A 23,709-nucleotide genomic window follows, 5' to 3' on the forward strand; every position below is an offset into this window, starting at 1 on the left:
CCACTGTGCTATTGTAGCAGCTGCCCCCAATGATTCATTGCCAAAATAATCTACACTTTATCTAAATTGCTACTCGCCAGAGATCACTCAGTGTTCCTTCCTTACTGCCTTCAAAGGGAATCGACTTAACTTCACTGACGCACACGTTGATTCAACGACCTCCATGTTTCCAGATGTTGCTTATTTTTCAAAGTATTTCTTGAATCCCATACATTGTGTTTCCATAAAACATAGCAGATTCTAATCTACATCAGAAACAGCAACTTTGAAGTGTGCGGATGTGTGTGTTCAATTTTTTTTGGAAAGCATAATTCTCTGAAAATGTAGCGCAAAGCAGATTCTTCTGTGACTGCTACTATTAGTGAGCAAAGGCATTGAAATGCAACAAGTTTAAAGTTGCACTCCTTCTCTATGCATGGTTAGTCCTTGTAACTCATTGCCACAGGACATAGGTAGGCAAACAAAGGCCCGGGGGCTGGATCCGGCCCAATCGCCTTCTAAATCTGGCCCACGGATGGTCCGGGAATCAGCATGTTTTTACATGGGTAGAATGTGTGCTTTTATTTAAAATGCATCTCTGGGTTATTTGTGGGGAATAGGAATTTGTTCATCCCCCCCCCAAAAAAAAAATATATAGTCCGGCCCCTCACAAGGTCTGAGGGACAGTGGACCGGCCCCCTGCTGAAAAAGTTTGCTGACCCCTGCCATAGGATGTGGCGGTATAAATTTGGGTATCTTTTAAATGAGTGATAATGACCTACATCTTCCTACCAGGAGTGCTTTAGTCTACATAAAATTGGAAGTGGATAACTGAGGCACAGTACTTAGCAGAAGTTTTGTCCTGCCTGGTTAGCATCCTTAAAAATCTGGTCCATTGTCCTTTATCCTGTAGCAGCCTATTGAGTACCTAGAGAAAGCACACAAGCAGGAAATGAAGGCACTAACCCTGCTCTTGCTGCTGTTCCCCAGGAGCATGCTGGATTTTGCATATAGTTGTAGCCATTGATTTCCCTATCCTCCAAGGATATGTTTCATTGACTTTTAAAGCTATCTGTTGGCTGGCTGGTAAGATGCTCTCCCAATAGCTAGCAAATAGCTGGAAGGCTCAGCCTGTCATCCAGGCAGCGATCGCTGCTGGGGAGATAGTCTAGCACAGGTGGGGCATCACTGGTTCTAGGTTCAAAGTCATGTCCTGGCTCCAGTGAGCAGAGCTGGGCCAGGCCAGAGTCAAATTTCAGAAAGGCCAGAGAACACAAGTCTGGTTCCAACATGAAAGTCAGTTGGCAGCAAAGGGTCGGGTTCTAAGATGGCCGCTATGGGTGAGGTTCCAGAAATGTGCCCAGACAAAGTCAAGTTTAGGTCTTTGATAATCGGAAGGAGCAGCATGGAGAGCTTTGAGCAGTACTGAAAGCTGGGCAAATTGAATTTGGACGTTGTTCTGACAACTAGCAGATTCAAGTGGCTGGCTCAATGAATGATGATTTCATTGTGAATGGGGAACTGCTTACTTTAGGAACCTTTAAGCGTGGAGGTGACGGCAGCCTACTGGTAGCTATGGTACTAGATTTCAATGATGGGTGCTATCTCCTCAGCACAATGTGTGTGTGTGGGGGAACTGTTTTGTTGTCCCTTCCCACTCAGGAGCTACCTTTGTGGCTTCTCTCACTTCAATTAAAAGTAGATGATGTGATGTGGTAACTCCTCCCATGGGTCTTTTGTTTGTTTGTTTGTTCAGGAATGGTGTGCAGCCAGAGAAACTGCAGAGCGCCGGATAAATCAAACATTTGCAAATTCTTAAGTGTACTGCAAAAGAGGCAAAAACACAAAAACACATTTTGCAGGTGAAGAGAAATTGGAAGACAGTTTTGGCACAGCACAAGATCTGTGCAGCACATCTTATTGCTGGTGTGAGAGCGAGGCGCTGCCTTGGGCCTCTTCCGCTGAGGTGGGATTAGGCCCCTGGTTCATGACATCCTTCTTAGTGGAGGCATACCTTTCTTGCCCTCCCTACCTCAGTGAAGGACGATGTCATCTGGGTCTGTGCATGTGAAAAGGATCAAGGGAAGGGAAGCTGGAGTGTTGGTGTGAGACTAAGTCAGAGAACTAGCTTTGAGCTCTGGAGAACACCTTTTATGGCTGTCTCACAGGAGAGCTGATATGGGCACAAGAGACTTCACTCTTTGTAGAAGTAAAGCTTTGTGTCCACATATGCTCAACTTGGTTATGGCCTGCTTATGTGGTATCTTTGCCTCACGGTGCTATCTTCTGAAATACCAATCTTGTCACAGTTACCAATGCCTGGTGATGCCTACATTGGATTATGATTATTTTAACGTTATTTATTTATTCAAGATATTTCTACACTGCTTAATTATTCCCCTTTCTAAGCAGCAGACATTTTTTTAAAAAACCATCAGAAAAGAGGACAGTAAGACAATAAACAATTATTGTGACATTAAACAGAACCTTGAAATGCCTGTTGTAATGCATTATACATGGGGCTGCTTGTGAATAAAGTTCAGAAACAAAATGGGAGAGGAAGGTTATGAAGTTGGAACTGATCAGATATTGTCAGTATTGAAAGACCTTCTTGGCTCCTGAGTGGTTTCCAGGCACAATGCACAGTACCGTTGTTTTGTTTTGTTTGCCTGTCAAACCATAAGTAGCCTAGGACCCAGATTATCTGAAGCACCACCTACTCGCAGACGAACCTATCAAAGTGTGGACATAGTCACATGAGGTCCTGCTTTTGAGGTCCACCAGCTTCAGGAGCATGGCTTGTCATTGTTGGTAACTCTTGCAAACGCTTCTGCATTGAGCTCACCCTACTATTCCCAAGGCACCAGGTGAAACGTGCCCTACTTTCCAAAAATTTTGGCAGGATGGTAGATGACTTTTCCTGTTAATGCTGAAGCTTTTGCTGTCTGATTTGGCCAACTTCAATTTGTGTTTTCTTGCTGCATTGTCTTAACTGTGTATGTAAGTTGCATTGGAAATTATTGATTTGGTATAAATCATTAAATAACAAAAAGTTTGGATTTGTGGGTGAGTTTAGGCAGGTTTTATGAAAGCTGAATGCAGTGGGAAATGTATTACAAATGCTTTGAACTAAGTGACCTCAAGACGTATTGTTTCAAATGAATTAAGGAGGCATTTGTATACAATCATTCTGGATGATTTAATCATTCTTGAGTGAGTTTGACTATATATCATTATCTTGTAGCAATTTTTTGGCCCCCAAAAGAAAGGTGGCTGCAGGAGGTTTTCCTCCTGACATGACTGTGATTTCCCTCCCCATTGCAGCATTGGCTGCATGGAGGGGTTCCTCTTTGCCTTTCTACAATACGAGGGGAATTTAAGATGGGTCACCTGAGCTCTGGGATGGGCTTTGTGACTGCACTGTGCTAAGAATATAAGAGCTTGCTGCACCAGGCCAATGACTCATCTAGTTCAGCCTCCTGTTCTCATAATAGCCAACCAGATGTGTGTCGGAAGGAAGATATGAGTGCAACAGCGCTCTGCCCATCTCCATTTCTGAGCAACTGGTATTCAGAGGCATACTGCTAATAGCCTTTATGTGTGTGGTATACAGTCATACCTCGTGTTGCGTACAGTGGTACCTCTGGTTACGAACTTAATTCGTTCCAGAGGTCTGTTCTTAACCTGAAACTGTTCTTAACCTGAGGTACCACTTTAGCTAATGGGGCCTCCTGCTGTTGCCGTGCTGCTGCTGCGCGATTTCTGTTCTCATCCTGAGGTAAAGTTCTTAACCCAAGGTACTACTTCCGGTTTAGCGGAGTCTGTAACCCGAAGTGTTTGTAACGCAAGGTGTTTGTAACCTGAGTCTGGGATCTGTTCCAGAGCCCTGGATGCTCGACGAAAGGGACGCTCGACAAATCACCGCTCTGTGCACGCATGCGGAGTGGTTTGTGTTTCTGTGCATGCGTGAGCGGCAAACCCGGAAGTAACCTGTTCTGGTACTTCCAGGTTTGCTGCTGACGTTCGCCGAAATGGACAGTCGACGGGGCGGACGTTCGCGGAAGTATTACTATATGCGTGTGCATGTGTGAAGTTAAGAAGTAACAATGCCCACTGCATGCCTGCAGCCCTGGGGGTTTTGCAAAAGGGGCGATGCGACCCTTGGGCTGAAAAGGTTTACCCAATCCCTGTGGGTTGAGTATGGCAGGGTGCTTTTAGTGGGTTGTATGTGGCTTAAAGTGAAAGGAGATGATAACAATAGCCTTTTTCAAGGTCAAAGGCCTACAGCTTATATTCAGCTCCCACCTCAGTTTTATGTGGGCCCCACGTGCTACCAATTCTTAGTTCTCTCCTGTCACTCTGCACCCAAATAGGCACACAAGGAGACCAATGAAGTGAAGCCCCTCTGTGCTCATGCCATATTTAAAAGGCTTCCAGGTCAGACTCTCATTTTCCTGGGATTGCAATGATTTTCCTCTTCAAGTTTTGGAAGCTTTGACTCTCACAGGCTTAAATCAGCTCTGAATCTTTTCCAAGAACCAGAAGCTCTGGTGCTTCATTTGCATTCTCCGCAGAGTGTTCCCTTCTAGGTCATGTACAGGACAGTTCAAGGAAGCTTGCATTGTTGCAGCTCCACTCATGTCAAAAGGCTGGGCTCAGTTTTACCCTTCAGCCCACATTATCGCTAAACAAAACCAGAAAAATAAGACACTTTGGAATTTTATCTTTTTTCTGGATGTCATCTTTGTTGGGAGAATGATGGGGGTTTTTGTGTGTGTGTGCAAGCAGTAAGCATGAATGCCGAGCAGATATCTTTCAGTCTCTGAAACATTTGCTTTCCTTTTCCCTCCTCATTAGAAATTGCGCTTGCAGAATGAGCCGCTTTCCTCGGAAAAGTTCCTCGGAGCTGTTGCAGTCAGAATGCAGGCATTCCAGGGCAGATTCCTCGAGCAACCTAGCAATGGATACTTTTTGGCTAGAGGTGGAGAGCATCAAAGAGAGTACCGAATGTGAGCCGGACGAATGCAACCTTACGGATGCCAAGCCCCCAGAAGGTAAAATGTTTCTGTAGCTCCACTTGAGTTGTGGGAATGAAGAATAATTTGCAAACGTGCCTGTTTACTGGAGTCATCAGCTGAGTAAGATGCTTAAAGGGGGGGAAAGGCATATTTTATTATTTACTGTATTTTTCGCTCTCTAAGATGCACCAGACCATAAGATGCTCCTGGTTTTTGGAGGAGGAAGAAAAATATTCTGAATCCCAGAAACCAGAACAGCAAGAGGGATCGCTGTGCAGCGATCCCTCTTGCTGTTCTGGCATCAGCGAAAGCAGCACAAAGCCTCTTCAGGGCATCAGGAGGAACGCTCTCCCTGCCCTGAAGAGGCTTTGTGCAGCTATCCCAGAAGCCAGAACAGCAAGAGGGATTGCTGCACAGTGTAAGCAGCGATCCCTCTTGCTGTTCTGGCTTCTGGGATAGCTGCACAGCCTGCATTCGCTCCTTAAGACGCACACACATTTCCCCTTACTTTTTAGAGGGAAAAAGTGAGTCTTATAGAGCGAAAAATACGGTATTTTTGTGCTGCATTTATATCTCCCCCCTTTCCTCCAAGGAGTCTAAGGTTTCATATATGGTTCCCTCCTCCCTCATTTAATTCCCCTGTGAGGTAGGTTAGGCCAAGGTTGCAGGTTCAATCCCCTTAAAGGACAGCTGCATATTCCTTCATTGCAGGGGTTTGGAACAGGGTCCCTTCCAACTCTGTGATTCTATGAAATCCTTCTGTGGTTGAGGGACAGAAGAAGTCCCTGTAGACACGTGACTGCTTCCCAGATGATGAACTGAAATTCTGAAAACCAGTTTCTGGAAACCGTAGGACAGGAGAGTACACTTGTGCTCGAATCCTGCCTGCAGGTTTCTTAGAGGCATCTGTCTGGTCAGCAGCTGTGAGAACAGAATGCTGGACAGATGAGCCATTGCACTGATCTTGCGGGCTCTTTTGTGTTCTGTGTTTTTAGGGGTATGGCGTTTGGGTTCACTGTTCTGAAACTTGGGGCATGGAATTTGTTTTGAAAATAATGCTTAAAAGTACTCTTAATTCGGCACTCCCCATTTTTTAAAATAAGATTCTTAAAAACAAACAAACCCAGACATATTAATAATCGGTTGTGTGCACACCTTTCTCCTTCACCAAGAAGAATTGGGCTATAAATGGATGCCGAGTTTTGTGGTTCCATCCCCCAAGGGGTATGTTGCATGTCTGGCTAGACTTAAGGGGAGAGGAAATGAAAACTTCCATGGGGAAACAACTACCTCTGCCTTTAAGAGGAACTGAGTAATAATCATTGCTTGCTTGGAATTTCTTGCTTGTGACCAAAGCTTGTCAGAAGAAAACAACTATACAACAGAAGGTGGTATGCTGCTTTTTGTGTTAATACAGTCGTACCTTGGTTCAAGAACAGAATCTGTTCTGGAAGTCCATTCAACTTCCGAAAATGTTCGAAAACCAAAGCGTGGCTTCTGACTGGCTGCAGGAGCTTCCTGCACTCAGTTGGAAGCAGCAGAAGCTGTATTGGACATTCGGCTTCCAAAAAACGTTAGAAAACCAGAACACTTACTTCTGCGGCGTTCAGGAGCCAAAACGTTCGAGTCACAAGGTGTTCAAGAACCAAGGTACAACTCTATGTCTCTCTGTGTGTATATACACACCTTAGTTTCACAGTAAATGCTGATGCTACACAAAGCCTAATTGTCTGGACCCACTAGGTGGTGCTACAAATAATCTCTTTTCCAATAGCCTGTTTCTCTGTGTGTAAGCATCTTAGTTGGCCCTACACAGGGCCTAATTGTTTGGGACCACTGGGGAGTGCTGCAGGTAGTCCATTATCCAGTAGCCTTTTTAAATGTATTGGAGGTTTTCCAGAGCAATCATAAATTTGAGCATGGGAGGAAATGTCACGTCCTGCATAGATGAACAGCCGCACGAAGAAAATAGTTGGGGATATTATCCTCATTTTAAGAGACATTGAATTTTATTCTCAGCAGAAAACCATTGTTTATCCATGGATAAAACGCTAGAACATACATACAGACAGAACCAAATATATCCATAACATATATCCAACACAAAATTGGAGAAACTACAGTCATGGTGACGGTTTGTTTTTTGTGCAATTGTATTTCCAGATGAGAAAAGGCTTAACCTGTTGAAGTGTTTGCCCAGAAAATAAGACAGACGCAGGAAAAGTGCATTAAAACGGAAAGGGAAACAGCAGGTCTTTAGGACCCTGAGGGTTCCTATTACCTGGTGTTCAGACAACTCACCAGCCAGAGTTCTGACTTTGGCTAAAAGAGCTGGCAGGTGGGATCAGCCAGTCTTGCTCATTTTACAAAAATTGCTTAGAATGGTGCCTGTATATTTCACTGCATAACTTGCTTTAGAGGAGAGCTTGAGACTTTGTTTTTAAAAACAATGAAAGCTCAGAGTCTTGCGACTGTGGGGCCCAGGCTGGTGACCTCAGATGTGGAGCATATAATCCATTGCAGTAATCTATTGCAACTAAAGCATATGCTTCCTTAGCTAGATAATATTTCCCCAGGAAGAGTCACAGCTGGTGCACCAGACTAAAACTGAGCAGAGGCACATTTGGCCACTGCTGCCACCTGGCTCTTCAGACGTTAAGGTGCACCCAGGAGCAGTCCTAAACTGCAAACCTGATTCTTCGAGGGGAGTCACCCCCATCCAAAACAGGCTGAATCCCTCTTCTGTCGCCTGATTTAGAAGCACAACTGTCCCGTCTTGATTGAGGCCTCCTTAGCCCAGCTCCAGAACTCTACATCAGTGACAGTTCATAGACTCATCATTATTTTGTGGGTTTTCTTTGGGCGTTTTTTGTATCCCAGCTGCTGAACTGCCCATGATAGATGCTGTGTAACTGCTTTTGGAAACCTCAAAGGAAGGCCACTTAGATATGTGGTTTCAGGTAGTTTGATGGAAATGCCTTGGCTTGCCTCCTTTTCTTCATGAGAAGGAGGGACCATATATCTTGCTTATGAGAGTTCTGAGGTTCAATCCCCTTGCAGTAAGAGATGATGTTGGGTAAGGAGGACTGGCAAAGACCCCTCTGCCTGAAACAGTGAAGAACCACCCTCACCCCCTGGCATAGTCTGTTTGCACCAGATGGACCACTAGTCTAGCCCAAGACTTTGTCTGCTATGTACCTTTAAGAGCTGAATGACAGGCAGAAATTCAACACACTTCCATAACTCCCTAGCTCTGTGTTCGGAAAAGCTCAACATGCTGAAATTATGCCTGTCATGCATCTGTTAAAAACATCATCTTGGCCAGGTTTTGGGGAGGTGATAACTGAACCTAGCTAGGATAAACATGGTAACCTGCCAGAAGGCTGGGAGCTGGGCAGTCTAGCCTACCTGGATTTACCAACTTTGTGGCTCTTCTCATTTTTTGACCTTGCCTTCCTCCTTCTTCCTTGCCTCTCAGAAGGGGAAGCTGAAGCCGAATGGCTCCAAGACGCAGGGCTTTCGGATCTAATTGGGGACCACGCTGCAGAGAATGGCAACAGTGTCCTGCTTTCCACGTTGACCAAGACTCAGGCTGCAGCTGTGCAGCGACGGCTTGACACTTACACCCGCTCTCGGAGAAAGAAGAACAAGCAGCCTGTCCGTGATGTCCGAGACATTTTTGGCGTGGTTGGCTCTGCGGTGTGTTTACTTCACATGCTTTGCTCTGCGATAGGCCCCCGACCCCACTTTTCCAGCTCTTGTTCCTCCGTTAATAGAATGGAGTTGAAATACAATCATGGAACTACTGTACAGTCACAGAGGTATCCTGATTCAACCTGATAAGGGCTGAACTCTGCTGCACAAATATTCATGATGTGGGCTTACAGTTCTCCTCTCTTACTTTCCTTTTTGCTTTTCTATTATACTATCACACCTGAACTGAAAGTGTTTTAAAAAAACAACAACAGACAAGTGTGCCCTTAACTTGCAGCCCCACCCAGTGGGTTGTCAGCTGATGGAGCAACCCAGTTTTAAAACAACTATAGAGCTTACAGTCCTAATAATAAGCAAATTTAACAGTGCCCTGGGGGGAAATGGACTTAAACTCCACAGTAGATTTGTTTTTTGTGTGTGAAAAATTTGTTGAAAAAACAACTCCTGGGCTCTAAACTGTAACCATGAGCTGCCAGTTACAGGACATCAAGACTTGTCTGAATTTCTCTCTGTTGGTTAAATACCAAGAATTGTTTCCTTTGCCCCTAGCAGCTTTGATTTAATTTTAGAACTTTTGCACCCCACCTTGAGTAATCTATTTTTGGTTGACAAAACAACCTGGTGGCTGAGTGCCACACACCCAGATTGTTCAGTGACTCTCTAAAAATTTGGAGCATTTCAGCATCACATAGCGTGCCTTCTGTGCACTGACCCATAGCTACTGTGTTCCTGGGATGTCTGCAGGTCTTGTTGAAGGAAAAAGAGAACAGTGAAACTTCTCTGACTCAGGTTGTCTCACTTGATTTGCATGAGCACTGATCCACTTTTTGCGCTTTGATCTATGGCCTTATGACATCAGTGTTCAATTTGAAATAGAGCTTAGCAAAGAACCTTAATTCCCAGGTGAAGCACTGAAGCAAATGCAGGAATCATGACACCACCCAACTACGCAAAGAATGCCCTTTCATTTTAAGCATAGAAATTAGAGCTCATAATTTCCAGGTGGGAAGACAAGGCTTTCAGGTGGGATGGGTTCCCCGGTCCCTCTCTTTGAAACTATACCTTGATACTGCTGCTGTACCATCTAGTGTACCTCCCTTAGACAATATTAACCACTGTGTGGCAATCATCATCATCATCACCACCACCACCACCACTATTTATTTATACCCTGCCCATCTGGCTGAGTCCCCCCAGCCACTCTGGACGGCTCCCAATCAAATGTTAAAAACAATACAATCAGAATAATGAATAGTTGGAAGCAGTTTTGAATTTGGGAAAAAGAACTGGCTGAAATTATTCCATATTGACAGGAATCCTGCCTAAGTATGGAGGTTGGATCTAGCTGTTCATAACCATTAGGCATTGGAAATATAGATATCCTGTATGCGGATGTGCTCAAGAAAGGGGATTCATTCTTCATTTGTTGCAGTTGCCTATTCATTTTGAGTTTTACTCAAAAAGCTGGTAGAAGTTCTGCATTAAAAATCTGTACTTAATACCTACCAACGATAGCATATTCTTGGTGGGATTATGCCACTGACCAGCAGTGAGAGTTTGGAGCATGTCAAGATTCTAACACTTATTCTGGACAACGAGTTCCTTTTTAATATTCCCAGCTTCCTCTTCTCCGTGACCAGTGAGGCATCCTTTTTTATTTGGGGAGGAAGGGCTGTAGCTGTGTTGGTAGAGGAAGTGTTTTGAGTGCAGAAGCTCTCAGGTTCAATCTCTGGGGTCTCCAAATCGTACAAGCTACCGATTCAGTTTAGACAGCACTGATCTGGGTGGACTGGTTTTGTCAGACTTGTCATAAGGCAAACTTCCTACATTTCTGTTTTGCTTCCCTGTGTCTAAGGCCTGGTATTCTGTTAATAGATTTCATGGAACGTGGCTTCATTTATGTTCTTTGTCCTGCATGTAGGAGACTGAGCCAGAGACAAATCTGGAAATGGACAGATCACACCGCAAGTCTGCATCGTCAAATAACATCCAGAAAAGTAAGACAGTAGCTGTATTGTCATGGGTAGAGAGAAAGGAATAGATCATTTAAAAGTCTTAAATCTAGGATTCCAGCATGAGACTAAAAGCTGTACAGCTCTTCCTTTCTTAAGTATACAGTGAGTATGCAAAGGAACTTGTAATGATATTTTTTTAAAAAAACAACTACAGTCCCATACATGCAGGGAATAATGTCCCATTGAACTGAATGGGGTTTAATTTTGAGTAGGCATATACAGGAACAGGAGTAGGTAGGCTTAATGTTATACAGCATTTTGCAAGGCAAGTTTAGTTAATTCTTGCTTTCCCATTGTCACAGAGGGCAATGATTCATTCATTCAACGTACTTAGGATAGGTGAAGCTCCATGTGAACCTTTGATATATTATAGAAATAGGAGTGTGGGATATGGAATTTTAATGGAATTTAATGGAAATTTTGTGGGAATTGTGATGTCAGTTTGCAAGTAAAAGTGACCCAAAGCAGGTTAAAAAGTGAAACGCATCAAGCTGCCTTGATTGATCAGACCAGACATAAAACATGGGAATAGCCTGCGTTGTAACATCATTTCAAAAGCAGCTAGATTTGCAAATCAAAAGACCTAGTTGTAGCTTTTTCACTTACAAAAAATTGCCTATTTGGGTAAAAAGACTTGATTTTTACTAGCAATGGATTAGTTGTATTTCAGGATATAAACTCAGGTGATTTTTAACTTCTCAGTTGCCTTGCGTGCTCAGCTTTATATCTTAGCATAAGCCTGCCTTCCGCAATATGACACATTCCAGATGTTTTCGAACTACAACTCCTGTCAGTCCCATTAAGCATGGCTGTGCTGATGGGAGTTGTAGTCCTAAACATCTGAAATTCTCCAGGTTAGAGTAGGCTGGTATAAGCTCCTCAAATGGACCAGAATGTGGTCAGTGCTCAGTCTAAATGTGAAGGCAGCCATGCAATTCAGGTGTCTGTTATAATTATGCATTTAAGTTCAGGTCCATCTTGTGTTGCAAATCTTGAATGCAACTTTGCATCCCTCCCCCCTTAGCAGATCCAACGGAAACCCAGGACTTCCCATCGCCACTGAGAAGCTCTTCAAGAGAGGAGCTATTCAGCACAGAAATTGCTTATTCTGAGCAGGCAGCCATCCTGCTCAAAGGATCTTTCCCAAGGGAATCCAGGAGGATAAAGGATGAGAGTTGTTTACCTGTAAGTGCAAGACTTTGCTATATCCTAGCAGATTCCTGTGGTTGTGATTCGACAATTATGATAATAATAACAACTAATAATAGCGACATAATAATTTGCATTGATTCTGATATGTCACTCCAATTTCCATCCCCCTGCTCTTTTTGCTTTAGAAATTCAAGATTCCCAAGGGAAGACTGGGAGTGACCAGGATCGGAGACTTATCTCTGCAGGATATGAAAAAGATTCCCACGCTGGCACTCATTGAGCTAACTGCTCTCTGCGACGTTGTTGGCTTGGAGCTGAAGAGAAACAAAGCAGTAAAGCGGAAGGCTGCAGGTACCTGTTTTCCTACTGCTTCTTAGCATGAATTTGACATCTTGTGGTTCTTGTCACTGACTAAAATTAGGGAAGGAAAACCATTGGTAGTTCTCAGCTATCTGAGTAAAAGGGCTTATCTGCAAGCGGTCTCCTTTTGGGAGAGCTTGCAGATGTTTCATTCAGCAGATTTGGTGTACGGCAAGGATGTGGGTCTTGCAGGTATTGTCGAACTCCCGTTCCCCGCATCCCTGACCATTGGCCATGCTAGCTGGACAGGTGAAGTCCAATAATGCCTGGAGCACCACCATGGCTTCTCCATGCCTGATCTGAGACATGTGTGCCTTGAACTGAATCGGCACGGGTTCCCCTGCTATCCCTGTAAGAAAAAGGGAGAGAGACTAGTGTGGACTAGCATTGGCTAACTGCACTTTGGGCAGTTCTACACGGGTGCTTAGTATTTTGGGGTATTGCAGATGGGTCATTGGCAACAGCATTTTGTTTTCTTGTAAAAAACAAAAAACCCTACCTAATTCTTGCTGAATTTTCCTTGATAAGGGCAAACCTGATGGGGTTGGGGATATATGCTAGTATTTTGATTATAACAGTATTGTGTGAATGTAGCAGGTATCGTGATAATTGGCCCTTTTTGATGTCACTTCCTGGATTTCTGTGGATGGCTGTGTGCCCTTACTTATTATTTGAGGAAACAGAAATATTTATTTATTTATAGATGAAGTATTTTTTTTAACGCTTATAACACAGTGTCTTCCATTGCAGAGCGCAAGCTTTTTGGGGTTTCACTTGGCACTTTGTTAGAAAATGACGAAAAACTCTTCCCAAATACCAGGGTTCCATTGATTCTGCAAGCAGTAAGTTTATTTCACAACTTCATTTGTTTTTCTCCTGGTTTTTCCCCCCACAAAAAAAATAACCATTGGGTATTCTTTGCTTTGAGCTTCATTGCAAGTTCCTTGTTGCCTTTTGGTGATGATGTTTTGCTGTCTTCTTTTATAGTTGCTGTCGTGTTTAGAAAAGAAAGGTCTGGACACGGAAGGAATCCTAAGAGTTTCAGGATCACAGAGCCGCATTAAGGTAGAATTCAATGGTCAAATTAATATCCTATGAAATGTCCTGTAGTTCCTTGGAAACTTAGGTGTTCCTCATGAGAAGGTCACACTTCCCGCATAGATTTTGATCTACAGCAGGGGTCAGCAAACTTTTTCAGCAGGGGGCCAGTCCACTGTCCCTCATACCTTGTGGGGGGCTGGACTATATTTTGGAGGGGGGAAAATGAACGAATTCCTATGCCCCACAAATAACCCAGAGATGCATTTTAAATAAAAGGATACATTCTACCTATGTAAAAACACGCTGATTCCCGGACCATCAGTGAGCTGGATTTAGAAGGTGATTGGGCCGGATCCAGCCCCCGGGCCTTAGTTTGCCTGCCCATGATCTACAGCTACAGTATCTACATTCCCCTGTGATATACAGACAGAGGAGAGTGCTGGGTATGATCCAGACTAAGGTGGATAAAAAAAGGATACCATGGCCTACCTCTGGATTACTAATTTATTGTGGACAACCTAACACCTTCTGGTTGCTGAGATTCCTGTAAAAAAACAACAACCTTGGACTAGCAAGGTGATTGTGCCTGCACTTAAAGGGCAGAGACCTACAGCTTAACCTGCTCATCCTCACAGCTGGAAGGCAACTCAACCACCTGGGTAATCATGGGCAAAGGTTGATGGTGGATAGAGGTCTGATGCAGTTAGGTCTTCATGCCCCAAAACAAGCATTGCGGTGGCTGCCCTTCTTTTCATGTCCAAGTGTGCATAATGGGAATCACTTGACACATATTAGTTCCGAGATCCCGAGGGTGCCCTTTATCCCTTTGTAATTGTAAAGTGGACTGGCAGACCGAAGAAGGTCACATAGGTCAACCCACCGCTGCTTTCAAGCAGACACTCAGTTCATGTGAGGTTAGTCAACAGAGAAAACCCCACAGTGCCTGAGCAAAGTGTGGTGTTGAAAGTCATGCTCTGGAACCTTCCGTAGTATGCCGGAGTCTTAAGAGATTCGTCATCCGACAGGTTGGTGTGGAAAGTGTTCCCTGGGGGTAGATATTTGAAAACTACCCACATGGTGTCGTGCGTTGATGGAAGCGAAAGGTTCAGTATGTCTTCCTGTGCTTGCCGTTGCTTGTGGAAGTTTCACTGTGAATAACTTCTTTAAAAATGTGATAGCCTGTATTTCTGGTCAGACCAGAAGGTCTGCAAACAGAAATAGTCCTCTTTTGCTGAACTCCAAGCCCATAGCGTAACCTTCCCACAAGCCTGCTGTAGTTTTGAACTACAGCTCCCATCAGCCCGCACCAGCATGGCCAATAGTCTGGGATGATGAGATATGAAGTTCATTACATTTGAAGGGCAGCAGTTTGGGGAAGGCTGGCATGAGAGATATCATGGTCTGTCTTAATTACAGTGGTGGATTCTCCGCCCCCAAAGGTGCAATAAATCATAGGTTTTACTTGCATGTTACACTGCAATCCTAGGTGACTTTCCTCATGGAAATGTTTCCCCTGCTGGGACATCTCAGTCTTCCCAGTTCTTAAAAATGCAGTACTTTGTCACCAGGGAAAGAAATCCCACTTCTTCCCTTAGCCTGCACCCCAAACTCTGGTTTATTATTAATATTCATATCTGCTTTTTATTGCTATTCTGTTGAAACATTGCAGTCATTTCTCCCCACCCCTTCTCATGTTTACTTTTTCCAAATCTTTCTACCTTCAGTATGTGACTTTCCCCTCTTTCCTTTTTCCCCCCAGAGCCTGGAACAAAAGCTAGAAAGTGAGTTCTATACTGGTTTCTTCCAGTGGGATGAGGTCCATCAGAATGATGTCTCTGGCTTGCTGAAGAGGTTCATCCGGGAACTGCCCACCCCTCTGCTGACGGCAGAATACTTACCTGCCTTTGCAGCTGTGCAAAGTGAGTTAGGCCTTGGCCAAAGAGATCAGGCCCTGCCACCTTAAGCACTGATTTCTGTCTTCTTCCTTGTTGAGTGTATTAGGTGGCCATTGTATAGCAGATACGTTGTTGGACGTCAGATAACCAAGGTCAATTTCTTACTCAGCCGTAAAGCTCTCACTCAAGAAACCTTGGGCAAAGTCATGCTCTGTAAAGCTAAGCCTAAATTTTCCAGAGCTTCTTGGGGGGGAGAGTGTGATACAAGTGTCACTGACGGATGGCTGTGAGCCAGGAATGGGAACCTGTTGCCCTCAAGATGTTGCCAGATGGTCAACTCCCATCACCCCAAGGATGACTGTAGTTGTAGCCCAACAGCAACAGGTTGTCCTTCCACACAGTAAGGGGTGGGTATTTTCAGGTGATTGAATAGGAACAACGGCAGGTATGCCATCCTCTTAAAGGTGCATAGTGTTGTCTGTGTGCATTAACTGTTGGAGTAATCCACATTTCTAAGGCTATGGGAGTTCATCTCATGCTAAGCCATGGACGCTACTTAAGAAACTGCCTAGGTATTACATGCTAGTTACTGCGTACGAGAGGCAAAGAGTGAGTATGAAATAGTGTGGCCCTGATATGTAAAGCAGTCTTCTACTGGTATAGTCAAACCTCAGTTCCCGAATGCCTCCATTTTGGAACGTTTCGGCTCCCAAACGCCAAAAACCTGGAAGTAAGTGTTATGGTTTCCGAACGTTTTTCGGAACCAGAACGTCCGACGCGGCTTCTGCCTGGGTTCAGGAAGCTCTTGCAACCAATCAGAAGCCGCTCCTTTGTTGTCGAATGTTTCGGAAGTCGAATGGTCTTCCGGAATGGATTACGTTCTACAACCGTGGTTTGACTGTCTATAAAATGCAATTTTAAAGAGGCAGAGCTTCTAGGCCAGTATTTTTTTCTTCCCAGTAATTTTGGATGTCAATTGTTCCTTCCATTATAGATATCCCAGATCTGAAACAGAGGCTGCAGGCTCTTAATCTGCTTATACTGATTTTGCCAGAACCCAACCGAAACACCCTGAAGGTAATATCGCCACCTCCTGGGCATCGTAGTGCCCTGACTGCAGAGTGCAAAATGATCCTTTTAGAACTGTGGTATTGCTGTACAGACAACATTCTTACATCACAATGTTGCAAATACGTTGTCTGCAAGCATTCTCTCATATTCATCATCTCAGAACCCAGAGATAATTTGACTTCTCTCCCTGCTGCCTACAGCTGATGTTTGATAACGGAAAATAATTTTTCTCCCCTTTTCCAGGCTTTGCTGGAGTTTCTGAGGCTGGTGGTTACCAGGGAGCGGAAAAACAAGATGAATCTTTGGAACGTTTCCACAGTCATTGCTCCAAATCTCTTCATGCACAAGGGGCTGCCGAACAAGATCCCGGAAGGGAAGGAGAAACAGCTGGCCGAGGGTGCGGCGGACGTGGTGCGGATGATGATCCATTATCAGGATTTACTCTGGACTGTAAGTTGGGGCCATATTTTCCGAGTCATCCTTGAATTTCCATTGATAAAACTCTATATTGATTTTTAAAATAACTTTTTGGTATTTAAAATGGCAGCTACATAGAACATAAGAGCCTCTTGGGTGAAGCCAGTGGTCCATCTCGTCCAGCTATAATAATAATAATCAAAAAACAAAAAGTGTGTGCCTTATACGCAAAGGTCTGTTATCAGTGCTCTTGGTTAGCCGTTTGCTCTTTAAGTGCCAGAGGGCTGAAGACAGAGGATGCAGTATGGATGAAAATCCCATCTGTGACACCCTGAGAGGGAGGGAGGGAGGGAGGGAGGGAGGGAGGGAGGGAGGAAGAAGGTAAGGGACTGGAGAGGGTTCAGAACTGGACAAAGGTGGCATCAATCTACCGGACAGATGTAAGGGCCAGCATGATTTTGCGTCAGTACTGGGGATCTTTTTGCAGTGGGTTTCACTCCAGGCAGACTGTTTCCAAGTTCTTGGCTCCTTTCAGCTCATCCAAGTCGTTCCAACACTCAATGAGGTTATCATTCATCCAAAATTCTTGGAGCTCTGTTAGATGGGTAATATTTTCAATCTTTTTGATCCTGTTGGCCGCGATGTCCGGCATCATCAATTTATTATTGTTTTCCGCTCGTCCAGCTATCCTGATCTTACAGTAGCCAACCAGATGCCTATGGGAAGCCCAGAAGCAGGACCTGATTGTAACTAGAGCTGGGAAAATTGTCTGAAACAGTATCAGATCATGATGCTGGTTTTTGAGCTGGCAGTACATCGCGGTGGCCGGAGAGCCATGATGTATTCCCAGCTCAAATTGCCTGCAGACAAATTGACTTCCCTCCCCCTCCATTCTGCCTGCAGCTGATTTTTGACAACGGAAATAATTTTCTTCCCTCTTGGCCTCCGTCTTCCTGTCTGCCTGCGCCTTTGAGGAAGCCCCCCACCCCACTCCCTGCCTCGTGCAAGTTGGAGAGGTATGGGAACTTGGGCTGGGTGATGTATCTCAGCTTCGTACCCTAAGATGGGGAGAAAGAAGCAGCCGAGATACTTTCCAGACATTGCGATAGATTGGAATATTGTGGAATTTGGCTGTTGATATACCACAGTGTTGAAAACAAGATATCACCCAGCTCTAATTGTAACAACACTCTTTGTGTTATTCAGAGCAGTTGTTATTCAGAGATGTGCTGCTTCTGGCAATGGAGGTAGAACATAGCTGTAGGTACAGAGTTTTGGAATAAAAGATCCTAAAAAGAAGGTTTGGCCTGCTGTGCCAGAAAGGTTTCCCTTCCATCTACCCCTCTCTACATACCTTCTGTTTCTCCTCTCTTCAGGAGATACTTTTAGAATGGCAACAGCCTCACACCTCTTTCTTTTTTTGCATTCCCTTTTAGGTTGCATCTTTCTTGGTATCTCAAGTGAGAAAACTGAACGAGAGCAGCAGCAGGAGGTACCAGTTCTGTGACAGGAGGATCAAAAACCTGTTAAGGAAGATTAATCTGGACAAGGAGAAGACAGAGAAAAACCATGGCGAAGTGAGTAAAATCCCCATTGCCCACTGCATTGTTAATGCATTGTTGATGCGTTAAGAGCATCCTTCACCAGGCTGGTGTCCTCTAGATATCTAGGCCTACAATTCCATAAGAACTTAAGAAGAGCCTGCTGAATCTGGCCCGTGAAGTCTAGCATCCTGTTCTCTCGGTGGCCGCTTTGATCCCTGTAGGGGCTCAAACAAGACCCAGTCAAAAGAGCACTCTCTCCCCTGCGGTTTCCAGAAACACATATCCAGAAGTATTGCTGCCTCCACAGCCATGCTGGCTGGAGCTGATGGCAGCTGGGAGTTGTAGTCCAAAATATCTGGAGGATTCCAGGTTGCTGAAGGCTGCATTAGAAGACGGAACTATGGCCAGCCAGGCCCACTTGCAATTGTCTTTTGGCACATGCAGACTGTAGGATAAGTTTCCCCATGTTGACTCAGAATTAGATTGGATTTGCAAGAGTGAGTGATTTAGCAGAATAAGTTGGGAGAGCTACAGATAGAACTTTCAAGGAATTAGTGGGCCACTACCATGTTTGGCCGTTGGCTGAGTCGATAGGCCCCAAGTGAGTGGTGGTTCTCAGAGAGGCAACAGCAGCAGTTGTAGGATAGGTTGAGCATCAGAGCAGGGGATCCTGTGGTTTGATGCCTCTTAGATCTGTACTTTTTTTAAAAAAGAAACTCTTCTAATCTGAGGGCACTTCTAGGTTTTGTAGATGGGAGCCAACCATGTTCTTACAGATTCACATTGTGCAATTAAAAAGGGACTGGCATCCTGGTATGGCATAGCGCCTTAAGAAACCCAGAATTGCTTGAGACAACATTGTATAACCTCCCTGCAGACTAAATTGAAATGAATGCTCAGCGAACAGCCAACATATGTTTATAACCACCTTGCAAACCTTGTGCAAAAAAATCAGGGTGAAAGTCCAGTAAACAGGTTATCTGGAAGTGACCTGGGCCCATCTGATATTTCTTGTTTGCTTTTTTAACAAATGATTCCCCAGAAATCTGTTTTGTGTGGACCTTTTGGTTCTCAGCGGCAACCAAACTCTGAGATGCCTGGCATGCTGGTTTTTGGTTGTTTTTTAATTGCTGTATATGAGATTTGCTCAATGGAGAGAGAGAAATTATTTGCATGGTCAACTGGCTGATGGTGAAATTTTCTGCTTGAAACAAACACTTTCCTTGTGTAAACACCAGGGGGCACTCATGCTTACTTTATTAACTCTAGTCAAATGCTACTGCTTCTCACGCTATGTGACGGAATCAAATTTAATCTTTGTTGCTTTGCATCCATCCTGCCCTTTGCCTGCTTATGGAGAAGAGCATACATAACCATTTTACTTGGAGGATAACAAGCATTTTCAAACAGAGTGTTTGATTAGGTCTTCATGTTTTGTGCACATGCTTTGGATTTCCTTACATCTAAGTTTCCTCCCACCGCCCCCCTAATACTGCCTCCTTCATCTTCCAGTCATCCAAAATAGTGAAAGTCCAGGCTTCCCCGTTCCTAAAGGATTCCCTGGAAGTTCGCTTAACCAGTGGAACCAAAGCTGCAGATGTCCTGAGGCAGTTCCAGAAGAACCTCTGTCAAAACGGCTGGAATATTGTCAACACGGTCAAACTTATCAAATGGTAAAAGCACTTCTTCTCCTTAGCTTAGAAGGAAATGTAGCTTGTCTTCTTTATGCGTGATTAGGCAGGAGGCTTTTTTTAATGTCTGTTGAGATGAGCAGCATTTAATGAAGGGCACTTCCGCTGTTTCACTTAAATCAGTCTTTTTCTTTCTTTCTACGAGTGGAATCCAATGTTGAGCTACGCCAGTGGTCTGTCAGTGCAAGAATTTCTCTGTGTCAAAGGAAACGTTCTCTCCCTCTCAGATTTTACACCTTCTGGCAGTTCCCTCACTGAGAAAAGTGAGGTTTCAGGGAACCAGGAAGAGGGCCTTCTCGGTAGTAGCTCCCACTCTGTGGAACGCCCTCCCGTCAGATGTCAAGGAAATAAACAACTATCTGACTTTTAGAAGACATCTGAAAGCAGCCCTGTTTAGGGAAGTTTTAAATGTTTGATGTCGTATTGCGTTCTAATTTGTTGGAAGCCTCCCAGAGTGGCTGGGGTAACCCAGTCAGATGGGCGCAGTGCTGGATTTACATGATAAGCTAAACAAGCTATAGCTTAGGGACACCCTCTCTCTTGGGCCCTCCCCCCAAAATAAAATTTAAAGGGAAAAAAGCCTGGAAATACATTTCCAAAATATAAGATAAAAAACAAACAAATTTGATAAAATACAAATTTTGTTATGTGCAAATGGCTTTAGATACCTGTTAGGTCCATAAATTTCCATATACAGTGGTGCCCCGCAAGACGAATGCCTCGCAAGACGAAAAACTCGCTAGACAAAAGGGTTTTGCGGTTTTTGAGCTGCTTCGCAAGACGAATTTCCCTATGGGCTTGCTTCGCAAGACGAAAACGTCTTGCAAGTTTGTTTCCTTTTTCTTAACACCGTTAATACAGTTGCGACTTGACTTTGAGGAGCAACTCATAGAACGCGGTGTGGTAGCCTTTTTTGAGGTTTATGGTGATTTTTGAAGCTTTTCCAAAACCTTTCCGACACCGTGCTTCGCAAGATGAAAAATTCGCTAGACAAAAAAACTCGTGGAACGAATTAATTTCGTCTTGCGAGGCACCACTGTAGCATATATTCAATTTGTTGATGACAAAGGACAGCTGGACATATAAAGGGCCCCATTACCTTCAGTAGCTTAGGGCCTTATCAAACCTAAATCCGGCCCTGGATGGGCAGCATATAAATAATAACAAATTATTAATAGAATTATCCCCACACACCCGCTAAATGTCTTTTAGGGTCCCCCTCTCCCAATGGTCTGGAGCAGATCTGGGGAGTGCATAGGATGCATGCATGCGGAGGGGCAGAAAGCCCCATTGTGCACTGATGGGGCACAGTAGTTGATAGCTGGGAACTGTGTCTTCCATGCACAGTGTGCAAATGTTTCTGGATACAGGGGGAGACCATCCAGTGGTTGTGATCTTTTTAAACCATTGCTGGCAACTCCTTAGGTCAGGTTTGGGTGCTGCTCTTGAGAGCCCCTAACTTCAGAGGAAAGCTTTTTTCAGGTTGGGGGTGAAACTGCTATTGGGAGGAGAAGCTAAAAGCGTTTATGTGAGTATGAAACACCAGTCCACAGCCCATGCATTTATTTAATTTGAATGTAATGGGTAAGAGAATACAGTTGTAACTTGGAAGTTGAACAGCCTAGTTCTTGAACGTTTTGGCTCCCGAATCAACTCCCGAACAATTGAAACCCAGAAGTGACTGTTCTGCTTTTCGAACTTTGTTTTGGAAGCTGAACGTCCGACGGGGCTTCAGATTGGCTGCAGGAGCTTCCTGCAGCTAATCAGATGCCACACTTTGGTTTTCAAACGTTTTGAAAGTTGAGCTGACTTCCAGAATGGATTCCATTTGACTTCCAAGGTACAACTGTATACATATCAGAACCTCAAACCCACTCAAGTCTTCGTATGCCCTAAGAGCATTTCCTTCGATAGCTGTTCCTTTCCCCCAGCGAACTCCAGGACCATAATTCTGTGAAAAGGGGGAAGGCTTGGGATTGCTAACAGGCTTTTCGGCTTCTGAACTACAGTTCCCAGGATTCTTTGGGGGAGTGGTAAGAGGAAGGGAGTGAGATGCAAAATTAGAAGTTTGTGTGTGTGTGTGTGTGTGTGTGTGTGTGTGTGTGTGAGAGAGAGAGAGAGAGAGAGAGAGAGCACATTATGCAGAGGAAATTGTTCCACAACTTTATGAAATTAAAGCGTTATAGAAACCACGGTAACCTCCCTGAACACATTGACTGGTAGTTTTAAATGCTTGATTGGGCATATAATAAAATCATAGTCTTCTTCTACAAGTGGAATGTGAATGCTGATTTTGTGCATAGATCCGTTCAGATATGCGGTATCTATGGCAACCAGAGGACTCATCCCACCTTGAGGAAGAAGAAAGAGACTAGAGTGAACCCACTGACACCTGTGACTCAAACAGTTGACACTCTTGAACAAGTTTTGCTGTTTAAAAATGCCAGGGGTGGGGTGGGGGGTGGGGAGAGAAGAGAGCAATGAAGCATTTGGAAAAACCTTATTAAGTTTTTTTATTTGCTTTACTTATTTCAAAAATACTCAGTACAGCCTGTCACATAAAACTTATCAAGGCGGTGTACAAAATAAAAATACCAGAATACATATATATGACTTAAAAGGTAAAGGTAAAGGACCCCTGACAGTTAAGTCCAGTTGCGGACGACTCTGGGGTTACAGCGCTCATCTCGCTTTACTGGCCAAGGGAGCCGACGTTTGTCTGGAGACAGTTTTTCGGGTCATGTGGCCAGCATGACTAAACTGCTTCTGGCGAACCAGAGCAGCGCACGGAAACGCTGTTTACCTTCCTGCCGGAGTGGTACCTATTTATCTACTTGCACTTTGATGTGCTTTCGAACTGCTAGGTTGGCAGGAGCAGGGACCGAGCAACGGGAGCTCACGCCGTCGCGGGGATTCGAACCGCCGGCCTTCCGATCGGCAAGCCCTAGGCTCAGTGGTTTAGATCACAGTGCCACATATTACTTAAAATGATCCATTACATTTAATGTGCATGTTTTTTTAAAGACAACCTTAAAGGATATTTTCCAATCCACTATACCGTTTTAACATGAGCTGGCCATCCTCAGGTCTAGAACAGTTTCCCCCAACCTAATGCCTTCCATGGCTGATAGTCAGGGATGATGGGAAATATAGTTCTGAGCTACAGCTGGAAGGCGCACCATGTTGCAGAACTCTCATTTAGAGCAATTCCAAAATATATATATTTTAGCCTCTTTGTCTTGGAAATGGTTATAATTAGTGTGTGTGTTTTTTAAATTTTTCAGTAATGGTTCGGTAGATACGATGAACCTGCTCTTCTATGAAGTCGGCGGCAACATAAGTATGTAAATTTGAACTGTTGTCATTTTATTTTTCATGGTGGGGAATGTGAGTTAGTGGGTTAAGAGGTGGGCAGCTGAAGCAAACAGTTGTCCTAGGAATGAATCAAAATGGGGAACCACTAGGAATTAGCAGGCTTAAGCCTTGCTGGGCCACATAGGGTTGCTTAAAGGCATTTCCTTAATAATCAAGCAAATAACCAAGTAAGCTGGTTTTAAAAAAAATGCTCGAAGTGGCTTTGAACAAAGAAAACAGAAACACATTTCAAACAAAGAGTACAGAAACAATTTCATAGTAACAATTTCCTAATAATTATAATAACAAAACAATAGCAGATATAATAATGTACAAAACCCACATTTCAGTGCTATAAATATAACAACATTACCTAAATGACAAGCAGTATCCAAAAGCAAAAATAAGAAGAGAGCTTCACAGTTTCACTTAGTCCTCCTGAAAACACTTCTCCCATG

General features: G+C 44.1%; 1 protein-coding gene across 2 annotated transcripts in view; it reads left to right on the forward strand.

Annotated features, from left to right (window-relative positions):
* ARHGAP40 (Rho GTPase activating protein 40) overlaps positions 1-23,709 on the forward strand; it is a 39,625-nt gene that overhangs the window by 12,134 nt on the left and 3,782 nt on the right. The window contains exons 2-14 of one of the 2 annotated variants that reach the window (XM_083508068.1): positions 4,837-5,033; positions 8,476-8,696; positions 10,633-10,708; positions 11,751-11,911; positions 12,064-12,229; positions 12,989-13,080; positions 13,226-13,303; positions 15,039-15,198; positions 16,169-16,251; positions 16,489-16,695; positions 18,099-18,239; positions 19,719-19,879; positions 23,182-23,237. In XM_083508068.1, coding sequence (XP_083364194.1) covers positions 4,837-5,033; positions 8,476-8,696; positions 10,633-10,708; positions 11,751-11,911; positions 12,064-12,229; positions 12,989-13,080; positions 13,226-13,303; positions 15,039-15,198; positions 16,169-16,251; positions 16,489-16,695; positions 18,099-18,239; positions 19,719-19,879; positions 23,182-23,237 — 1,799 coding nt within the window. The remainder of the gene's footprint in view (positions 1-4,836; positions 5,034-8,475; positions 8,697-10,632; positions 10,709-11,750; positions 11,912-12,063; positions 12,230-12,988; positions 13,081-13,225; positions 13,304-15,038; positions 15,199-16,168; positions 16,252-16,488; positions 16,696-18,098; positions 18,240-19,718; positions 19,880-23,181; positions 23,238-23,709) is intronic. The other variant, XM_083508069.1, reaches the window with a different exon arrangement.

This window comes from Podarcis liolepis (genome assembly GCF_965112155.1).
Source record: "Podarcis liolepis genome assembly, chromosome: 6".
Taxonomy (NCBI): domain Eukaryota; kingdom Metazoa; phylum Chordata; class Lepidosauria; order Squamata; family Lacertidae; genus Podarcis; species Podarcis liolepis.